Genomic DNA, 21,437 nt, shown 5'->3' on the forward strand with positions numbered 1-21,437 from the left:
GCCGCTGTCGGTCTCCCTCCAATCAGGACCTCTTCGACTGCCGCGGCTGCCACGACCGACCTTCTGGGGTGCCGAGCTTCTCCACTTCTGCTCCAGAGATCTGAAATCTCTAATTTGGTATTTTTTCTTTGTTGCGATTTTTTCTCTTTCTCTTGTACTTAAGAATTATTCAATCAATGAAATCAGATTCCTCTTTACAGAGAGCTCCTTTTTCTCCTTCTTTTTTTTTTTTTTTGCAATGATTTGCATTGTGACGCTCTTGTTTTCCGACAATAGTGCCCTGTCGAAGCTCTTCTCCTATCGTAGGGGATTTCTCTGAAATCCATGATCTGGGATCTGAGAAGGAAAGTTCGTCACCTAATGAAAAAATCAAAGAAGATGGATGACAAACTTCACAGGCTGAGGAAGAGCCATTCGGAAGCCACCGTGGAAGTTACTCGCCTTTGGGACCTCCACAAAAAGGGCTTCATGGACTACACCCGAATAAAAGACCGACTTCGTGAAGGAGCTTGAGAAACTCCAGAAACATGCCAGCGACCGATCTTGGACTCAGGTTTCCAACATCAGCTCCCTCGAGGTCGAATTGGCAGCCACACGAGAGAAGATCGACCAATTGGAAGGGAGCTCGTCCTGGCTTACAACTCAGACCGACTACGATCGGGACTGGTCGAAGAAATTCTCCGACCTCCAGAAGCAGCTACAAGATGTAGAGACGAATTACAACGCCTACCGAGTCGGCTGGTGCGGGCAAGTAGATGACTACAGAAGGAGGCTCAAGATGGCGACCGATGAGGTTGCTCGCCTTCAGAAGCTGTTGTCCGAGAGAGCCTAGGCTATTTCGGTTCAAGGCTCCGACGAGCTCCGCTCCTTGAGGGGGACCATGGAAGAACTGTCCGTGGCCCTTGGGCAGAAGAAGGCCGAACTACAGTGGCTGAAAATTCAGCTGGCCTACGAGCAGCAGGCGGTCAAGGATGCCGAGGTGGAGTCCGCAGTTCTGAGGAAGAGGTTTCGAAAATCGAAGGGCGAAAGCCGGCGGTTTCACCAAATGTATCGGGAGATGCTATTAAGAAAGAAGGAACTAGAAGAAGTTGAGAACTTAAAGCAATCTCTGATAATGGCTGGAATCGAGAGTTTGAAGTCAGAAGAAGTCGAGCTTCCTTAGAGCTTTTTTACCTTTTGTTCCATATATTCTTTTCTTTTCTAGTTGTTTCTTTTTTTTTTTGGCCTTCAAAGACTTTTGTAATGCATTCTTTACTAATGAAATAAAATAAAATTTTCTCATTACCTTGTATATTCTTGCTCTGAGTTATCGTTTATCGAGCTTCTCTTATCTTTTGTCTTGTTCGATGTCGATGTTGTTTGAAGGTTTCTGATCATCGCTGTGTTGATTCGTCTTTTTTGTTCATGATCGAAGGTCTTTTCGAGGCCATTCGAGTTTGACGCTTTCTTTCGGTGTTCGAGCTTGGGGCCCGATCTTCTCGTTACTTTGAAGAAGTCTATTTTCTTCTGCTAATGTTGGGTTTCCCCTTAGAGACTGAAGATTTTTGATAAGAGTTTTCTTCCTGATTGAGACGAGGTCCCTTGTGTCTTAGATATAGTTCATTTTTTTCTTATCTCTGGTGTAGCTCGTCGCTTTCTCTTTTTCTCTCTCCCTTTCTTTATGTCTGGGTGAGGATTTTTCCTCTGCTCCTAACAGGGTTGTAGGGGTGTAGAGGAGCCGCTGAGGGGGCTCTTCCCCTCATCCGATCTTAAACGATCAGATCTTCGTTTGTGTCAGGATGAGGTTCTCCTCCTATTTTCGACACAATCAATTTTAGCTCATGTTAGGATGAGGTTTTCCTCCTGTTCCTAACAGGACTGTGGGGGCACATAAGGACCGTTGCAAGGGCCTCTCCCCCCATCCGATCTTTAAATAATCGGGCCTTCGATCTTGCTCATGTTAGGACGAGGTTCTTCTCCTGTTTCTAACATGGCTGTGGGGGTGCATAAGGACCGTTGCAAGGGCCTCTCCCCCCATCCGGTCTCTAAATAATCGGGCCTTCGATCTTGCTCATGTTAGGATGAGGTTCTCCTCCTGTTCCTAACATGACTGTGGGGGCACATAAGGACCATTGCAAGGGCCTCTCTCCCGATCCGATCTTTAAATAATCGGACCTTCGACCTTGCTCATGTTAGGATGAGGTTCTCCTCCTGTTCCTAATATGACTGTGGGGGCGCATAAGGGCCGTTGCAAGGGCCTCTCCCCTCATCCGATCTCTAAATAATCGGGCCTTCAACCTTGTTCATGTTAGGACGATGTTCTCCTCCTGTTCCTAACATGGTTGTGGGGGTGCATATGGGCCGTTGCAAGGGCCTCTCCCTCCATCCGATCTCTAAATAATCGGGTATTCGTTTATGTCGGGATGAGGTTCTCCTCTTGTTCCTGACACGTTTAATTTTGATTGTCTGAAGGAGCTACTCCCTGTCGTTATAAGCTCATGCCAAAAGAAAAGATATGCGAATATGAAACTTTTATTTAAGGCAAAGTTATCGGTAATACATTCGTAAATTTTTTGAATTCCACGGTCGCGGAAGGTCTGCTCCTCTGAGCTCTTTTAGATAGTATGTTCCCGGCCGTACTACCTCCCTGACTTCATACGGGTCTTTCCAGTTAGGGGCAAGTTTTTCTTGGTTCTGAGGTTATGAAACAGCGGCTCGCCGAAGTACTAAGTCCCCCGCTCTGAAGGCTTTGCCCTTGACCCGGGAGTTGTAGTAGCGGGCTACTTTCTGCTTGTAGGCTGCCATCCGAACTTGAGCTGTCTCTCATTTTTTTTCTAACAAGTCGAGGTTGGCCTTGAGATCCTGTGAGTTGTGCTGCTCGTCGAATGCCATGACTCGCACTGACGGAAGCTTGAGTTCAATCGGGATCACGGCTTCTATTCCGAAGGCTAAGACAAAGGAGGTCTCCCCTGTGGGCAGTCTTTGGATAGTTCAGTATGCCCATAACATATGATAAAGCTCGTCTGCCTAAGTTCCCTTTGCTTTTTCAAGTCTCGTCTTGATTCCTTGCAACAGAGTTCTGTTAGTCACCTCGACTTCGCTGTTTGCTTGCGGATGGGCTACTGACGTAAAATTATAGGAGATGTTTAAGTCTTCATAAAATTCAGTAAATCTTGCTTCAGCAAATTGTCGCCCATTATCAGTAATGAGAGTTCTGGGTAAGCTGAACCTACAGATGATTGACTTCTAGACGAAGTCCTGCACTTTAGCTTCTGTAATTTTCATCAAAGGTTCGGCTTCGACCCACTTGGTGAAGTAGTCAATTGCCACCAGGAGGAACTTTCACTGCCCGGATGCCATAGGAAAAGATCCAAGGATATCCATCCCCCATTGTGCAAACGGCCATGGGGTACTCAAGGGTGTAAGTTCGGAGGCGGGCTGTCTTTGGATATTCGCATATCTCTGACACCGATCACACTTTCTGACATATTCGATGAAGTCATGGTATATTGTAGGCCGGTAATAACCTTGTCGGAGCAGTTTGTAGGATAAAGATCGGACCCCCAGGTGACTTCCGCAGACTCCTTCATGTACCTCCCACAAGGCAAAGTCGGCTTCAGAAGGTCGGAGATATTTCAGAAGGGGCAAAGAGTACGATCTCTTATATAGCTTGCCTTCATAAAGGATATATCGAGAGGTCTGGTTCCTAAGCTTCCGAGCTTCTTTTGCATCATGAGGAAGAATCCTGTCTTTGAGGTATACAACCAGTGGGTCAATCCAGCTGGGTTCATGGCGGATCTCCATTACAAGCTGCGGTTCTTCCGTACTTGGACACTTCAGAACTTCGAAGAAGACTTCTTTGGGTAGTTCAGCTGGAGACAGTGTATCCAACTTGGAGAGAAGATCGGCCCTGATATTTTCTGCTCTTGGAATCTGCTTGATGCCAAAGCTGCCAAAAGCAGGGATGATCTCTTTTATCTTTTCGAGATACTTGGCCATACTATCTTTCCGAGCTTCATAGCTTCCACTGATTTGTCCCACCATCAATTGAGAGTCACTGTAGACTTGAAACTGGTTTATTTCTAATTCTTTGGCGATCCTCAGTCCTGCAATCAGAGCTTCATATTCTGCTCCGTTATTTATCGTAGAAAATTCGAAGCGCAGCTCGTGCTCTGCGATAATTCCTTCCGGATTGACCAAGATTAGGTCCGCGTCCGTGCCTGACATGTTGGAGGAACCATCCACATAGAGGGCCCAAAAACCGTCAGGGAGATCCGTTCTTTCCTCAGGGGAGTTTGGCTGGAGCTCGGGGTTGTCAGCTTCACCTCGTTCAAGTTCGACTTCTTCCGGGATAGTGCATTCCACTATGAAGTCTGCTAATATCTGGGCTTTTATCGTCGGTCGAGGTCGATAGTTGATATCGAATTCTGTGAGCTCGACTGTCTATTTTGCTTTCCTTCTGGAAGCATCCACTCGATGCAAAACTGCCTTAATCGGCTGGTCGGTGAGCAGTGTTATGGTGTGCCCTTGAAAGTAAGGTCGGAGCCTTCGAGCTGTAATCAACAAGGCGTAAGTTAGTTTTTCTAACTTAGTATACCTGATTTCGGCGTCTCTCAATACTCGACTTATGTAGTAGATCGATTGTTAAATTTTTGCTTCTTCCTTAACCAGAACTATTGCGAGAGCCACAGGGGAGATCATCAAGTACATGAACAACTCCTCTCCGGGTTTGAGCTTTGCCAATAGCAGAGGTGAGCCGAGGTAGTTCTTCAATTTTTCGAATGCTTGCTGACATTTAGTGGTCCAACAGAAGTTGTTCAGTTGCTTGAGATTCTGAAAGAAAGGTAGGCACCATTCGGCCGACCTTGAGACGAAGCGATTCAGAACTGCTACTCTCCCAGTAAGGCACTGAACTTCCTTTATTTACTTTGGGGCGGTCATTTCTTGGATGGCACGAATCTTTTTCGGATTTGCTTTGATCCCGCGCCCTGATGCCATAAAGCCCAAGAATTTTTTTGAGGTTACTCCAAAAGCGTACTTGGCTGGGTTCAGCTTCATCTTGTATTTTTGGAGGGTGCTGAAGGTCTCCTCAAGGACGGCGACGTGGTTCATTGAGGATTTACTTTTTACAAGCATGTCGTCCACGTAGACCTCCATGTTGCGGCCGATCTACTCTTTGAAGATCTTGTTCACCAGCCGTTGATAGGTTGCCCCTGTAGTTTTTAGGTCAAAAGGCATGACCCTGTAACAATAAAGACCATGGTTAGTGATAAAAGCAGTTTTTTCTTCATCCTCTAGTGCCATCCTGATTTGACTATAGTCGAAAAATGCATCCATAAAAGTGAGAAGCTCGTGGCCCGAGGTTGCATCCACTAATTGGTCAATTCTGGGCAGAGGGTAACTGTCCTTCGGGCAGGCTTTGTTCAGCTTTTTGAAGTCTATGCACATCCTCCACTTGCCGTTCACCTTCTTGACGAGAACCACATTGGAGATCCAGTTCGAGTAGTTGACTTCTCTGATGAACCCGACTTTCAGGAGTTTATCAACTTCCTCAGCTATTGCTTTCTGCCTTTCCGGTGCATGACCTCGAATTTTTTCTTTCATCGGTCGATGTTTGAGATCAACAGCTAGACAGTATTAGATGACTTCCGCATCAATCCCCGGCATGTCCGTCGGAACTCAAGCAAAAACATCCGTATTCTTTTGTAGAAAATTGATGAGCCGTGTCTGTACCTCTTCTCCCAGGTTGGAGCTGATCTTCACCACATGTTCCTCATTCCCATCATTCAAAGGAATTGAGACAAGATCTTCAATTGGCTCACTCCGTTCTTCAGCAAGGTCATCGCGGGTGTCTAATCCATCAACTGGATAGGGGTCAGACTGACCATTTCTTTGTAAGGCTATGTTATAGCAGTGTCTTGCCAGGACTTAATCTCCTCTGACCTCTCCGACCCCTTGGCTAGTAGGAAATTTTAATTTTAAATGGTAGGTCGATATTACAGCTCGGAGGGCGTTGAAGCCAGGTCGGCCGAGTATTGCATTGTAGGCAGACGGTGCCCTTACTACCAAAAAATTCACTTGCGCTCTAGATTGTTTCGGGTACCGACCTGCAACTACGATCAAAGTTATTACTCCTTCCACTGGCACAGTATCGTCAGTGAACCCTACCAACGGGGAGCTTATCGATCCTAATCGACCATCCGGAATGGATATTTTTGAGAATGCATCGTAAAATAAAATATTGATTGAGCTTCCACTATCGACAAGAATGCGGCGTACATCATAGTCAGCAATATTTAAAGAAACTACAACCGCATCATTATGGGGGAATTGAATCTTTCGGGCATCTTCTTCAGTAAAGGTTATAGATTCTTCAGTCGTCTGCCGCTTGGGCGGTCCGACCGATCCACTGGCTGCTCCCCATCGGGGTCCTCCAGAGATGGTATTGATGATCCCGATTGGAGGCCGATCTTCAGGCTATTTTTCCCTCCTTGGTGGCTCTGGTTGTGGTAGGGCCCTCGGTCGATCTTCCCTACCTTCCGACCGACATCGGATGAATCTGTCGAGCCAATCTCGTTTGATGAGCTCCTCGATCTCATCTCAAAGCTGAATACACTCTTCCGTGTCGTGGCCGTGGTCACGATGATAAAGGCAGAACTTGTTAGGGTTGCGTTTCTCGAGGTGTGGCGCATCCTTTCCGACCTTGGCAGCTGCTCCCTGACCTCTATCAGCACTTGGGTTTTTGGAGCATTGAGAGGGGCGTAGCTATAGAATCATCCTGGGAGAGAGCTCTGCCGAACTCTGTGGTCTGGGCTTCTCTGCCTACGAGCTCGGGGAGGAGTTCGGACACGCTTGTGTCCGGGGAAAATTCGAGAACATGGCCGAGCTTCACTCGACCCTTTTTCAGCTGCGGGCTTGCTGGAGTCACCCGCCTGTCGCTCCTTCGCGGCCTCCTCGTCCTTCAGTTTGAAGGTTTTCTCTGCTCAGGCATATCCTTCAGCCCGAGCCAGCAAATCAGCGAAGTCCCTGGGATACTTCTTTTTTAAGAAAAATAAAAGATCATTCTTTTGAAGACCGCTCTTCAGGGCGGCCATTGCAACTGATTGGTCCAAGTTCCAGACCTCCAATGCGGCGGCGTTAAAATGGTTGACATAAGTTCAGATGGATTCTCCCTCTTTTTGCTTGATGTTGATGAGGGACTCCGAACCTCTCTGGGGACGTCGGCTGCTGACAAAATGAGCCACAAACTGGTGGCTCATTTGATCAAAGGAGAAGATAGTGCCCGACTTCAGTGCCAAGTACCAATTTTTTGCTGCTCCCTTCAAGGTAGATGGAAAAGCTCGGCATAGGATGGCGTCTGGTGCGCCATGGAGCAGCATCATTGTCTGAAAGGCCTCCAGGTAGTCAATTGAATCCGAGGTCCCATCGTAGCTCTCTAATTGGGGGAGCTTGAAGTTCGACGGGATCGGTTCCTTTGATCCAAGATATCCTCTCGATCACGAGTCTCGAGGGTCTTCTGGCAGAACGGAGGTAGGGACCCTCCGGGGGTGAAATCGTGATCAGATAGAGGGCTCTCCGCCCTCTACTTCTCCTTTCCGAAGAATACGGGGCGACTGGCCCAAGTGGGCCGCCCGATCGTCGGATTCTGGAACTCCGACGATGCTCTTTCCAGTCGCACAGATGCCTGCGGCTGCTGCTGCTGCATGGCCTGCACCGCTTCGGTGAGGCCCTTGACCTGTTGAACTAGCAGGTCAAACTGCTCCATGCCGACTACTGTTGTCGGAGGAGGAGGAGCCTGAAAAACTGAAGATGAGGTCGGAGCTTGCGGATCTCGCTGAGATCTGGCCACGGCGGTCGTAGATCGCCTGGTGGATGCCTTTCATGGAGGCATCAGGTTGGGATCTGATCGGAGAAGAAGAAGATGTCGAAGAAGATGACCGGAGATAGTCCTGTTGAGTACTCCTTTAAGAACAAGGGTCCTACGAAGACACAGGCCACCCTTCCTTTAGCGCCAATTCTGTTGGTGCAAAATTCCACCGATGCCGGAGAAGCTGGAGTCGAGGGGATCACGGCCGCCGTCGGGACCTGCAAGGGAAGTCTAAACTGGAGTTGGGGGTGCTCCGGCAAGACCCTCCGACGCTCAAGTCAGTACTCTGCCTCAACAGAAATGGAGCACTCGAATGAAATTTTAGCAAAGTTTCGAGATAGCGTCTAGAGCTTAGAGGAGAACGTATCTGGAGGGTCTCTTTTATAGATGGGAGAGCGTAACCAATTGACAGCGACGTCCGTAACTGTCTGGTAGTGGACCGTTCAGGGCCACGTGGAGTTTGTTATGGAGAGTAGTGGTGTCCGTTGTCGCGACTTGCCAGAGAGTGGTAGGGCCACGTAGAGTTTGTTGCGGAGAGTAGTGGTGTCCATTGTCGCGACTTGTCAGAGAGTGATGGGGCCACGAGGAGTTTGTTACCGAGAGTGGAGTGGTGTCCGTTGTCGCGACTTGCTGGGGAGTTCGGACCGGACGGCTGAAGCTCGGTTGGGACGTCTGGTGGAGCGGAATAGCTCTCTGTCTCAGCAATCTAAGAGAAGCTCGGATGTTTCTGAGGTTGCTGACGGGTTAACTGTTGTTGGGTGCTTTAGGCATCGATGCTGCAGACGGAAGTCATCCGCTGGAGGAGTCTGGAGGACACTGTGGAAGGTCGGCTGGCACTGTTGAAGGTTGGTGGCTGGAGAGGTACGGAAAACACCGGAGACAGTCGGTCGCTGTAGAAATTCGATTGCTGGGGCCCGTCCATTGTAGAAGTTCCTCCGGAATCCAACCGCTGTAGAAGTTCGGACGGAGTCCGGTTCTTGTAGGAGTCCGTAAGAAGGTCGCTTACTGTAGAGGCTCGGATGGAGATCGGTTGCCGTAGAAGTCCGGATGGAGATCGGTTGCCGTAGAAGTCCGGATGGAGACCGGTTGCCGTAGAAGTCCGGATGGAGATCGCTTATCGTAGAAGCTCAAATGAAGTCTGCTTGCAATAGGAGTTCGGAGTAGAAATTCGGCTGCTGGAGCCCATCCGTTGTAGAAGTTCGAACGGAGTCCGGTTCTTGCAGGAGCTCGGATGAAATTCGGAAGGTGGTCGATCACCGCAGAAATTTGGACGGAGTCTGGCTACTGTAGAAGTCCTGCTGCTGGAGAAGCTCAGACATTGACGAAGTTCGGAAGAAGCTCAGATATAGTCGATCGTGATAGGAGGAAGTTTGGAAGAGATTCGGAGAGTAGTTGATCACTGTAGAAAATCGGCTGATAGTAAATTCCAGAGAGTATTTGAAGCGGTCCGATAGATGAATGAAGGAGCTCATTATTGGATAAGTCCGATGGCACGATAGGAATTCATCCGTTGGAGGAATCTGGAGGACATTGTGGAAGATCGACTGCTGGAGGAGTCCGGATGGTACTGTGGAAGCTCGGACAACCGGAGAAAATCAAAAAGACGCCGCACAAGGTCGGAAACCGGAAGAGTTCTGGAAGGGTTGATCTCTTACGAAGTTCGACTGGGGTTATTTTATACCCAACATAAATAATGGATATTTACGATAAAAAAAATTTTCATCGTTAATATTCTTTATTTATGACGAAAATACAGTATCGTCATAAATATTTTTCTATTATTATTGATGGAAATTTTTAAGCATCGTAAAAAATTTTATTTGCGATGAAAAAAATTTTATCGTAAAAAAATTTATCGTAATTTTTTTTTTTTTTTTTATAGTAGTATTGGGTTTGGATCGTGACAATAGAATAAGTGGTTCCAGATTTCTTTTTTTTAATTCCAGTTCGGTTGGAATCAGATTACAACTGCATGTGGAAACATGCAATGTTTGCAGAAGATAGCAGCTGTCTTGTGAAGCAGCAGATGAAGCTTGGATTGACTCTCTTTTTTTTATCTTTTTTTTATTATTATTTTTGAGTTGCTGCAGCGGCTGATAGGAATTATCGTCGCTTATTATGGTGAGGGGAGTAGATCGTGCCTGCATTAAATAAACATCGATGATTGGTGATTTATGTTGTCTTGGCAGGGCTGAATTATTGTCGCTTGTCGTCGTAAGGGGGATGATCATAACTTCATTAAATTAATATCTATGATTGATGATATATTATTTCTTCATTCCCACCTCAAATGTGAACTATTCTCATCTTGTTGGTCCCGGCGGGCAATGGTCATTGAAACAACGCAATGGAATCCTCAAACATGTCAGTACAAGGGTCATTCTTAACAGATCAAATATGCTGTTTGTTTGGTGGTCTACATGGCACGGAATTAGTGACAGATGTTGATGGACACCGCCCATAATTATAGACAGGTATTTGGATCCGATGTCTTATTTTTATTCCTCAATGTCGGTTTCTGGGGTAGCTTTCTTCTGAGCTCAGAATCATGTGGGGTGGCTGAGGATGTTTCTAGTTGGCTGGTGAGCCATGTGAAGGACATGTTTTGGTGGGCGAGTCACATAATGCGGTTATGGGCTCAACTTGGGGAGAGATGATTACACTCGGGACTTTATGTGTTTGAAAAATGGATCAGTCCTTTTACTAGGAGTCGTTTATTGTTGTCCATTGTCTGCCATCTGTGCCTCCAAGATGGGAGCAAATATCCATAACTAGTGAATACATAAAACAACATGAAACTAGGAGATGGAGCTTGAATGATTAGCCACAAAGCACGCTATCTAGTTTGCCGTGTTGTTTGCCTTATATATATATATATATATATATATATATATATATATATATATATATATATATATATGGATAGCCTTGAATGAGCTCAATGTTGCAATCATCCTTCTAAAAAATTCTCTGATATAGGGTAAGAGACATCAGGATCCGTCAAAGGTTTAGCTGATGATTTTTTTTTTTCTAAAATTTATTTATTTATTATTTACTATTTATTATTATTATTATTTGATAAAATCTTTTCGGAATAATGTTGGGAGTTCTAAGAATGGTGATTTCATAAACTAGGCCCTTTCAGGCATCTGTCATCTTTGTCGGGGGAATAATAATACCATAGAGGTGGCACCCTTCAGCTAATCAATGCATCTCTTTGATTACTGCCGTTAAAGTTGATTTTGAGAAAGGCAGGAGGTGGAGGCTCTTAGGTGAAGTACATCACCTTCTTGTCATTCTTCAATTGAGAGCTCAGGACTCGGAAGCAAAAAGATTGCTAGAAGTTACAGCGAAACATCCATTTCAAGTATTTCATTTATATTATGTTCATTAACGTGAATTATGAAGTGCTACACATTTTAATAGTTAAATAACCTATAATCAATATCTGTCGTTGTTAAATTATATAGTTTTCAGATGTCAGATCCATTACAAGATTTCTAGATACATGATCCAAGAAGCTTAATACCAACTTAAGGACTAAGACCTATATACCTGCTATTAAAATAGTTCAGATTTTGGACGATTAAAACATCATCAGTAACGGGCAAAGCTCTGGCGCAGACATGAACCGAATTCCCTATAGACAGCATATCTTTGCCGAGTGAACTGCACGCATTGTCGGACATGTTGGATGAGATGCGCGATTGAAGAAGTATTTGTGGTTTACACGGGTCGCAAACTTCTGCTTGCACGCACTTGTACATAATAAAACATGCCTCTTAAATCTTAACAATGAAAGTCTCCATCATTGTAGCTCTCTGATAAATAGATATAATTTGCAAGCTGGGCTTTGTTGCTGCCAAAGCAATGGGTTGAGTAAAGGTTGTGTCATTTTCCCTTATCTTGTAATTGTAAACAACATCAAGATCAAGTTATCGTTGAATGGAGACGAACATCAAAGACAAAACTTGCTTGGATGGATAAAGATCGTAATTTTATTAAATACATAGCTTCTCGTTTTAGCCATGCTAGATCATCACTTTTAAAGCAAATCTTATATAGGGGTTAAACATTCATCAATTAGCACCGTCCAAGTCCTCCAAGTGATGCAATGAAAGCGCCCCAAAAGGCCTGCCTAACTTTTCTCCACGTAAGCGTTTACAGAAGCCTTTTTCTAAGAATTATCTAGTTATGACTATTAGTTACGTGGGACCCACATCCACATGGAGCCACATGATTCCATCTTGTCATCTTACGTGTCCGCTTCTAATTGATTAGAAATGTCCCCCCTCCATGCTGACACAAATCAGCTAAGCCCATGAAGCCATCCTCATGCGCTGTCGCAGACATCGTTTGTCCGATATCACCGTTCATGAACCCAACCATTGGAACCCGATACGGCCACCAACCCCAAACCAACAAAGAAACAAAACTCACACCATCTTTGAACCTCCGCAGGCACATCTTACCATCCCTCCCGCGCTTCCCATCCGAATGATCAACGGTTTTAGGGAACCTAACCAATCAAGTGGTGCCACGTAGATGATGACTCCTTTGGTGAATGTATCGAGATCCATGGACTACTCGTCTATGTTTCCCGACCGAAGGTTCATCGCCTCTGATCTCTACGCTCAGTCGCCGCAGCGTCCGGGTCGGACGAGTCGACACCACCAATCCTTCTCCTCTGACATGGCATCTCCACATTGGCCAAAAGCCCCACACGTCATAATTGAGCGATGGTACAGGAAAGACAGCCTAGCGCTCAAGGAATACGTGACCCCATCCATTTCCACTTGCCTCTCCCTCTCGCGCGCGCGCTTGCTCTTTGGCTGCGTTCTCCGAGTCCATTGCCATGCCTCTATAAATACACACTCCAATCCCTTCCCTTTCAAAACGCCCGCATTTGTTCTTTTACCCCTACTTCTCTCCATCGGGTCGAGAGTCGAATCGAATTCTCCGTCGAAGGGCAGTGACCCGACCCACCCCATGGACGGCCGCCACCTCGAATCCTCCACCCTGCTCCCCATAGCCTACGTCCCCATCCCCTCCAGCGCCGCCGGCCACCACCCCTCTCGGTGCCGGACCAACGCCCGCCTCCTTGCCCTCGCCTTGGCCGCCTTCTGCCTCCTCGCCCTCGCCGCCTTCCTCTCCGGCGACCGTACCTCCCCCCCTCCCCCCACCTCCTCCTCCTCCTCCTCCTCCTCTCGTGTCGCATTTCGCCCTGCCTCCCGCGGCCCCTCCGATGGCGTCTCCGAGAAGACGTCCGGCGCCTTCCCCACCCTCCTCTCCGCCTCCCCTTCCTACCCCTGGACCAATGCCATGCTCCAGTGGCAGCGCACCGGCTTCCATTTCCAGCCTCCCAAGAACTGGATGAACGGTCTCGATCTCATCTCTCTCCCGTTTCCCTTTTTTTTTCTTAACCGCAAATTTTCTGAATCTCTTAACCATATTTTTTTTCTTTTCCTCGGTGGTGGAATCTGACGTCTTTCTTCTCCTCTCCTCTTTGCCCCAGATCCCAACGGTAAGCGAAAATAATAATTACACGTTCATCAAGTATTTGGATGGTTCTGAAGAGATCCTGACCGTTGGATACTGCTGGCATATGTACAGGACCCATGTGGTACAAGGGGTGGTATCATTTGTTCTACCAGTACAACCCGGACTCCGCGGTGTGGGGGAACATCGCGTGGGGACACGCCGTGTCACGTGACCTCGTCCACTGGGACCACCTCCCCCTCGCCATGGTCCCCGACCGCTGGTACGACCACAGCGGCGTCTGGACCGGCTCCGCCACCATCCTCCCGACCGGCCAAATCATCATGCTCTACACCGGCTCGACCAACGAGTCGGTCCAGGTCCAGAACCTGGCCGTCCCTGCCGACCCGGCCGACCCGCTGCTGAAAACCTGGGTCAAGTCCGACTCCAACCCGGTCCTCGCCCCCCCGCCCGGGATCGGTGCCAGGGACTTTCGCGATCCAACCACCGCCTGGTACGACCCCTCGGACGACACCTGGAGGATCGCCATCGGGTCCAAAGACGGGTCGCACGCCGGTATCGTGATTGTTTACAAGACCCGGGATTTCGCCCGCTACGAGCTCGTGCCGGGGGTGTTGCATAGGGTGCCGGGGACCGGGATGTGGGAGTGCGTGGATTTTTTCCCGGTGGCGGTGGAGGAGGGGCCGGCGGCGGTGGAGGGGATGGACACGTCGGCGGCGGGGGACGGGGTGAGGCACGTGCTGAAGGCGAGCAGGGACAACGACCGGCAAGACTACTACGCGATCGGGACATACAACGCGGTGACGAACACGTGGCGGCCGGAGGACGAAGGGATGGACGTGGGGATCGGACTGCAGTACGACTGGGGGAATTTCTACGCGTCCAAGACGTTCTACGACCCAGAGAAGCGGAGGAGAGTGCTGTGGGGTTGGATCGGCGAGACCGACAGCGAAAGGACCGATCTTTTGAAGGGATGGGCGTCGCTTCAGGTAAGACGGGCGACGACTTTTCTCCCTGTTTATTTCGCTCTCCACACGACAAATACCAGGAATGCGTTCCATGTGCACCCACCCATCTAACGTTTGCCAACTAGATAAGAATCTCAAGCACGATTCTTCATGTATGATTCATCTCGTGTGCTAATGTTAGAGTGCTGATCAAGAAATTATTGGACGGACCCGATCCACCATGGACCTAGAGTGAGATGATTCCACTTAGGATGGTTTCCCCCTCGGTCATGTCATCCTAAGTCCATGGTGGATCCGACTAATCTAATAATTCCTCAGCTGATGATAAATATTCATATTTTATATGTAACAAGGCAGTGCATCTTGCTTTACCGTTATTGTTACATTACACCTGCTACCTAGAAGATTTAGGCAAGTTTTCATAACTAATATGAGCATCATTAATTTTTTAATTTTGACAATCGACAATGATGCATGTGCTTAACTAATTGTGTCCTTGAAGTCGTTACACATGATAGACCTGTGCCGAATCTACATGTCATGCACTAGTTAGCTTCTCTTTGTACTGGGTTGTTGGAACAGTGCTTACATAAACTCCACTAGCTTTTTTTTTTTTTTTTTTGGGTAACGGACTAGACTAGTTGTCTTGAAGACAAATATGTTGATTGTTGAGATGTTTGGGGATTTGGATTCTATCCTTTGCATGAAAGAATGATTGTTCTTCTTTTGCCACTTTAATTGATAGATCATATTTTATATAATTTTTAAAATTATTTATCTTTTTTTTATTCATCAATATAGATTATGAAAAAAATATATTTTAAAAATTATATAAAATTTGATGTAATTATTTATATTATAAAAAAGGATCAACCATTCTTTTTTGCCAAAGGCACAATCCATACCCATCTTTTTTTATCTCAATCTTGACTTGTACCCAAGTTGTTGGAATATTTTAAATAAAGTATTGCCAACCTGGACATAGGCAATCCTTCCATGTGTAACAAATACAAGCCTTCGTAAAAGGAAAATCCCGAGGGGCCCAACTCTGGTACCAAAAGTGCTCGCCAACCACTGGCCTGCCGCAAGTCCCAAGTGAATTGGTGCCTTGACACAATCCACCCTGCCTTGCACTGTCTCTGTGGGTCACCCTAATCCCTTGATCATGTCGCACTCCAGCATTCCAGATCTTTGTATTTTGCACCAAGATTGTGTCAAAGAATTAATTCAGTAGGTTTAGTCTCTCACATAGAATCTATAACAACCGGCTCTGACCATACTTTGATGCAGTGAAGACCATGCTCTGTGCCTGATTTTAATCTAAAAGAATTCAGTGACTCAATTCGCAGGGTATCCACAACGGTTGAAGTGCCCCATCACAACCTTGTGATTATATTTACTGGTTCATTCATTGAAGGATTTATCTTTGAACTTAATGAGATATAGTTGGATGTGAGAGATTTCTCCTACAGCTATTCTTTGATTTCAATACCCTGAATTACTTTGTGAATAACATGGCAGGCCATCCCCCGGACGGTGCTCTTTGATACCAAAACCAAAAGCAACCTGCTCCAATGGCCTGTGGAGGAGGTGGAGAAATTAAGGATGAGCAGCAAGAACTTCAGCATGATCACAATTGATGCTGGATCAGTGTTCCCCATCAACATCACCGGAGGCACGCAGGTTGCTAAGAAGCTAAAAAGGGCTCCAGTGGATGTTGAAAGCCAATTGTTAACTTCTTAATTGCTTTTGTTGCAGTTAGATATAGAGGCTGAATTTGAGATTGAGAAGGCCGCATTGGCAACGGCCGTCGAGGCCGATGTAGGGTATAACTGCAGCACGAGCAGTGGAGCGACCGATAGGGGCATGCTTGGGCCATTTGGTTTGCTCGTCTTGGCTAATGGCAGGCTATCAGAGAAGACTGCAGTGTACTTCTACATTGCAAGGGGAACCGATGGCAATCTTCACACTCACTTCTGCCATGATGAATTAAGGTATATGATTCTTGATCTTCTACTTGTTGTTATGCAACTTTCTTTCTATACTACAAGAGGCAGGGGTGATAAATTCATTCTTAATACTGAAAATTAAAAGGTTGTACACAAGTTACTACTCTAGGATTCTCAATAATCGATCTAGATTGGGATTGAAAGATTGATTCAGGCCTTCTTTACTGCAAATACTAACTAATGTTTCAAGCCCAACCCACATTCCTATAACTGCCTCTCTCTTTCTCCTTACATTTTTAGAATTGAGATCCCTAGGTGAACAAAAAGTTTGGCTTACCAATCCACCCATCTCTTTCCTATCAAATATTGATCAACCACCTGCTATATATTGTAATTGTAATCAAATATTAAGATTTCGCTGAATGAGGATCCAGTGAGAATTGATTACCCTTCAATTTCTCACCTTCAATGCCCCAATATCCTTAACACTACAAGCATGTCCCATGTATGAACATGTTTTCTTCTTCCTTTGATGCATCAAGCAGCTGCATTATGGGACTATGAAATAATAAGGGATAAGGTAGGAATTTCCAAGATGCAGGTTCTCTCTTCTCATGGAAGCTAACTAATTTTGTGATTGGTTGATAGCAAAATTATATTTTTTGAGATCAAATAGCTTCTTCATGCTAACATAGTTTTTCCATCAAGATCAATGATGATGCTTATATATAATGTCTTCATGTACTTATTAAAATAAATGAGAAAGTCATAAATCAACATTTCCTGTTTGCCTTTTTGTTTGAGGAGGGATCCACTTGTTCCACACTTCATGTCTAAGAATTAAATACCAAGCTCTTAAAACAGTACATATTTGGTGCTTGTTTCCTTGTATGGGACTCCTTGCATTCTATTTCGATGACAATAAGTGACAACATTGCTCTGTCAAAGTTGGTGCCATGCAATAAACTCTCTTTTCTTATCCAACTTGATTGTGCTATGCACTCTACATAGGTTATAAATCAACTAGAACATTGGTTTATAGAACTTAATATCATGCAATATGTCCTAATGCAGGTCATCCAGTGCAAGTGACATTGTCAAGAGAGTAGTTGGCAGCACTGTCCCGGTGCTTGATGGTGAAAGGTTGTCAGTGAGAATACTGGTGAGTGGACATTCTAGGATTTATTTTCTGTATTTTGGATAAGCTATCTAAAGGAGAGTACTTCCCAAAGCAAAAAAACTTGGATAAATCACTTTATCATGACTTTAAAATCAGCTTGCAGTTGGGACAGTTTGCTTAGAGAATACACAATAATTGGTATTTTTTTTTTTAAATTATGTCTTGATCTTCTAACACATATTTAAAAGTGAGTCACTAAAAATGTAAGATTACATGTCATCTGACCTTAAAAAATCCAATAATTCATTAGTTTATTAAATTTGTGGTAGCAGTTTTTTTTTTCTTTTTCTTTTTGATGTAAATGGAGGAAGGAGAACCTTCCCTTTAGTATACTAGAAAAGAATAAAGAATATGGTGGCAGAAGAGTATGGGGACAAAAGAGAAGAAGAAAATGAGTTACAATAAACTAATCGATCTTGGGTTCTCAACAGAACTCTATTTTACTCTCTAGGATGTGGTGACCATATAAAGGCATGAATTTGGAGGCCAAGGCATGATCTTTTTCCATTGTAAAAATATTGATTTGCATGATCATATATATATATATGTTCATGTTTATTAATAAGAAGACAAGGGGAGTTCATAAACTACAAAAGCACATTTTACATATATCTTTTTTTTTTTTTTTTTTGAGAACAAAGAGTTTACATATAAATTTTAGATTAATTAATTATATAGGAAACATTTATTAACCAGAAACTTCACCAAATTCAGTCACAAATTATTGCAGGGCATAGATATTTTTAGAGGAAAACAACAGAGATTCATTACGATGATTGCATTTATTAAAGAATGGGAAGAATATTTATTACGATCAAGTTCTTGTATCTTTTTCTTTTGGACATACGATCAAGTTCAAATATCACTTAAGTCTAGGTAGATCAATAATTGAACAACCTTTGCAACTTGAATAGAATATGACAAGACTGCAATGTTTTTTTATTTTCCAGGTTGATCACTCCATTGTTGAGAGCTTTGCACAAGGGGGAAGAACATGCATCACTTCTCGTGTCTACCCAACTGAAGCAATCTACAATGCGGCAAAAGTCTTCCTATTCAACAATGCCACCAGTGCTTCTGTGACTGCCAAATCTCTCACAATATGGAAGATGAACTCCACATTCAGTGACCCCTACACCACCCAAGCTTAGAAATTTATACTCCTGGTCCCCTTCTTCACCCTAAAACTTAAAGATTTGTTCATTCAACTCAATAGCCTCTTATTTCCCATTTCATCCCTTTCAGTTGTATGTATTGCTACTTAATTCATTCATTAGTAAGCTCATGGCTAGCTGCATTCGCTCCCATTGAAAGGATATATGGAGGAAATTTTTTGGCAAAAAGGTCTTGTCCGGGAGCTCTTCTATTGTAGTTATTACCATCAAGGCTTGCTGATAAAAAATATCAAAAATCTGAATTTTTCGAGTTACCTCGAAAATGCATAAAAAATTGGAACTCCTAGGATCTGAGAGGTTGCATCATGAGTTTTTCTATTCCTGGAACGTACTATAGGTTGTACGTGCAATCACGATGGAAAGTACTCAAGGAAATCCATAGCGCAAATATTTTTGATACGAGAATATGATGAAAGAGGGTATATTTTGTGGTTCCTTTCTTTGAAACACTTAAAGATTACTCGGGTAAGATTTTTGGATGTGAATAAGCTTCAAAAAATTCAGACAAATAAGGGAGGAAGAAGAAGAAACTACCAAGTAGCTCCTTTTCTACTCCCAATTATTTTGTCTAGTATTTAAATTTTAGGGTAATCTTGGTTGGGCTATCCCATGATGGGCAGCCTAACCAGATCCAAAGTACAACACTTGCCAAAGAAGTTTTAAATGCAATGCTAAACCAACATGGGTGAAACTTTAGTGGTTTTTGTTGCTCGAAACAAATAGGCTAGAAAATTTGAAAGTCTTCAGAAGAGGCTAAAGAAGACAAAATTCTTCTGTGATTGTCTTCATTCCTTTATTGAGCCTCCTAAACCAGCAATATAGTTGTTGAAATGGAGAGAGTAATTACAAGGGATTGACCTCCTTGGTAATGTATCTCCTTCATGCAAGAAGTCAAGAAATAGTCTTTTCTCTCTAAAAATAGTTAATCTAACCTTTTGGATATTTACTATTATTAAAAATATTCATATTTTTGGCTTTCTACAGTAATTGCATGGGCCTTCACTCTTGCAAAGATAGGCTCTCTCAAGTAACTATAGGCCGACTTCCTGCACAAATGATCCATGCGCCACAACACTGCCATGGCAGAATGGGCCTTCAGAGTGTTTCAACTTGACTAATGCTGTCCATCCCCATACTTTCTAGGTCCTGTTGGACTTGTACAGTAACTAACAAGTATTTGTAGAAAACAAAAACAAATTTGGAGTTTTAGGAAATAATTATGTTGCAAATAAGAACTCTAATTTACAAGACAAGAACTTTTTTTCTCTAAACCAACAAAATGCACTCACTATCTCAGTGGGAAATTGCTTAGTTATGCGCTGAATGGGACATTCTTGAGAGCTAAACCGGCCCTCTATAGACCCATCTTTTTTGACTCCCATCTTTGTTATAGAAAGATGGACCTCGATTCAGAACATGGAAAGATGCTGCAAGGCTTGGAACAGAGGAATCCACGTCAAATTCAGAGCAGAGCTCTCTATTCCCATTTTATCACCAGGCTGCAGCTTTGACCCTGCGTCCCAAAAATTAACAACGTACAAACTAAAGTCATCCTGAATAGGATAACCCAAACAAAATAGATCAGCAGCCCAAGAGTTGTCTCGAGTGTTGAGCATTGACCGAAGTACTTCACTGTGCCTCTCATCTCTGAGCTGGTTCTGCAAAAGAGCACATAAAATATCCAGGTTTGAACTTATGTTATTCCAAGTGGGTTGTGTTAAACAAATCACGTTTTATGAAAATGTAATAGTTGCTGCCCCTGTACCTTGATATTGTGGTGTAGATAGAAAGACATCATTAGTCTCATATTAATTGTGAGTTAAGAAGAACTCTGATTTATATGTGATGAAATTTTCTCTCTTACATGAGGTATATTTTAAGAGATAAAACTATAGCGAAACGGACAATACCTCATGTATACGGAAGTTGAGGTTCTTTCCCATGTAAAGTATCTTTTAAAAGACAAAACTGTGAGGCTCCGTATCATAGTGCCTGGGGTGGATCCAATGTATTGACATCGGGGGCGATGGCCCCCGATGGCCCAGGCCCTGAAGTCCATAATACATGTAATTTTTTACAGGCTCTCAGTTCTGAAGCCCATAATCCATGTAATTTTTTTACTGGCCTCCAGTCCAAGCCCCAAAACGGTGAAACCCTCCTTTTTTAGTTCTTCTCTGTGACTCCATAACTTTTCCGGTGCCCATTGGCCACTGCTCCATGACTCCTTCGGTGCCCACTGCTCCATGACTCCGCCGGTCCTAGGCCCACCCTGAAACCTTCCTTGGATCCATGAGATCATGTACTTTTATTTTTATTATATATAATTTACCTCCAGCGATAAAATTTTTTGGATTCACCACTGCATAGTGCCAGAGATCGAAAAGCATAATACCTCATTTATGCAGAAATGGAGGTCGACCCACTTAAGCCATGAGCCTTTGACCGCAACATTTGATTGGGTGTTGTTGTAAAAATTGCAATGAGTGGAATTCGTAATATTATACTTGATGTCACTTTAGCCCTTTTGGTCATCATCTTGTTCCTTCTAGGATCATATTATCAAATTATACTACACATTCTTGATCAAATCGGTGTCATCTAATCCCATGCTTCAACCTATGATAAGCACTTATGTGGACAAAGCTAAAAGAGAAAAGATTGACATTGAATGGGATGAGTGAAGATTATTTAGGGATTTAGACCCGTGACCTCCAACTAACTTGAGTTTTGATACCATATTGACTCACTAAATGATCTAAAAGCTTGAATGTCAATAATATATATCAAGCTTAATAGCATCAGAGTTTTTTCCGAAAGAAA

General features: G+C 44.3%; 1 protein-coding gene across 1 annotated transcript; it reads left to right on the forward strand.

The window, feature by feature from the left end:
• The first annotated feature begins 12,731 nt into the window (after positions 1–12,731).
• On the forward strand, positions 12,732–18,749 carry LOC105033487 (beta-fructofuranosidase 1). The gene is made up of 7 exons (XM_010908318.4): positions 12,732–13,226; positions 13,362–13,370; positions 13,460–14,334; positions 15,835–15,996; positions 16,072–16,307; positions 17,337–17,424; positions 18,393–18,749. Exons 1-7 carry the CDS (start codon positions 12,836–12,838, stop codon positions 18,591–18,593), a joined length of 1,962 nt encoding a protein of 653 aa, XP_010906620.1. The 5' UTR covers positions 12,732–12,835; the 3' UTR covers positions 18,594–18,749.
• Positions 18,750–21,437: the final 2,688 nt, after the last annotated feature.

This window comes from Elaeis guineensis, chromosome 12, assembly GCF_000442705.2.
Source record: "Elaeis guineensis isolate ETL-2024a chromosome 12, EG11, whole genome shotgun sequence".
In the NCBI taxonomy this organism is placed as follows: domain Eukaryota; kingdom Viridiplantae; phylum Streptophyta; class Magnoliopsida; order Arecales; family Arecaceae; genus Elaeis; species Elaeis guineensis.

Coding starts and splice junctions, on each gene's coding strand:
- LOC105033487 (XM_010908318.4), top strand. CDS start 12,836: ATGGACGGCCGCCACCTCGAATCCTCCACCCTGCTCCCCATAGCCTAC. Junction 14,335..15,834: donor AGGGATGGGCGTCGCTTCAG/GTAAGACGGGCG, acceptor ATAACATGGCAG/GCCATCCCCCGGACGGTGCT. Junction 16,308..17,336: donor TTCTGCCATGATGAATTAAG/GTATATGATTCT, acceptor GTCCTAATGCAG/GTCATCCAGTGCAAGTGACA.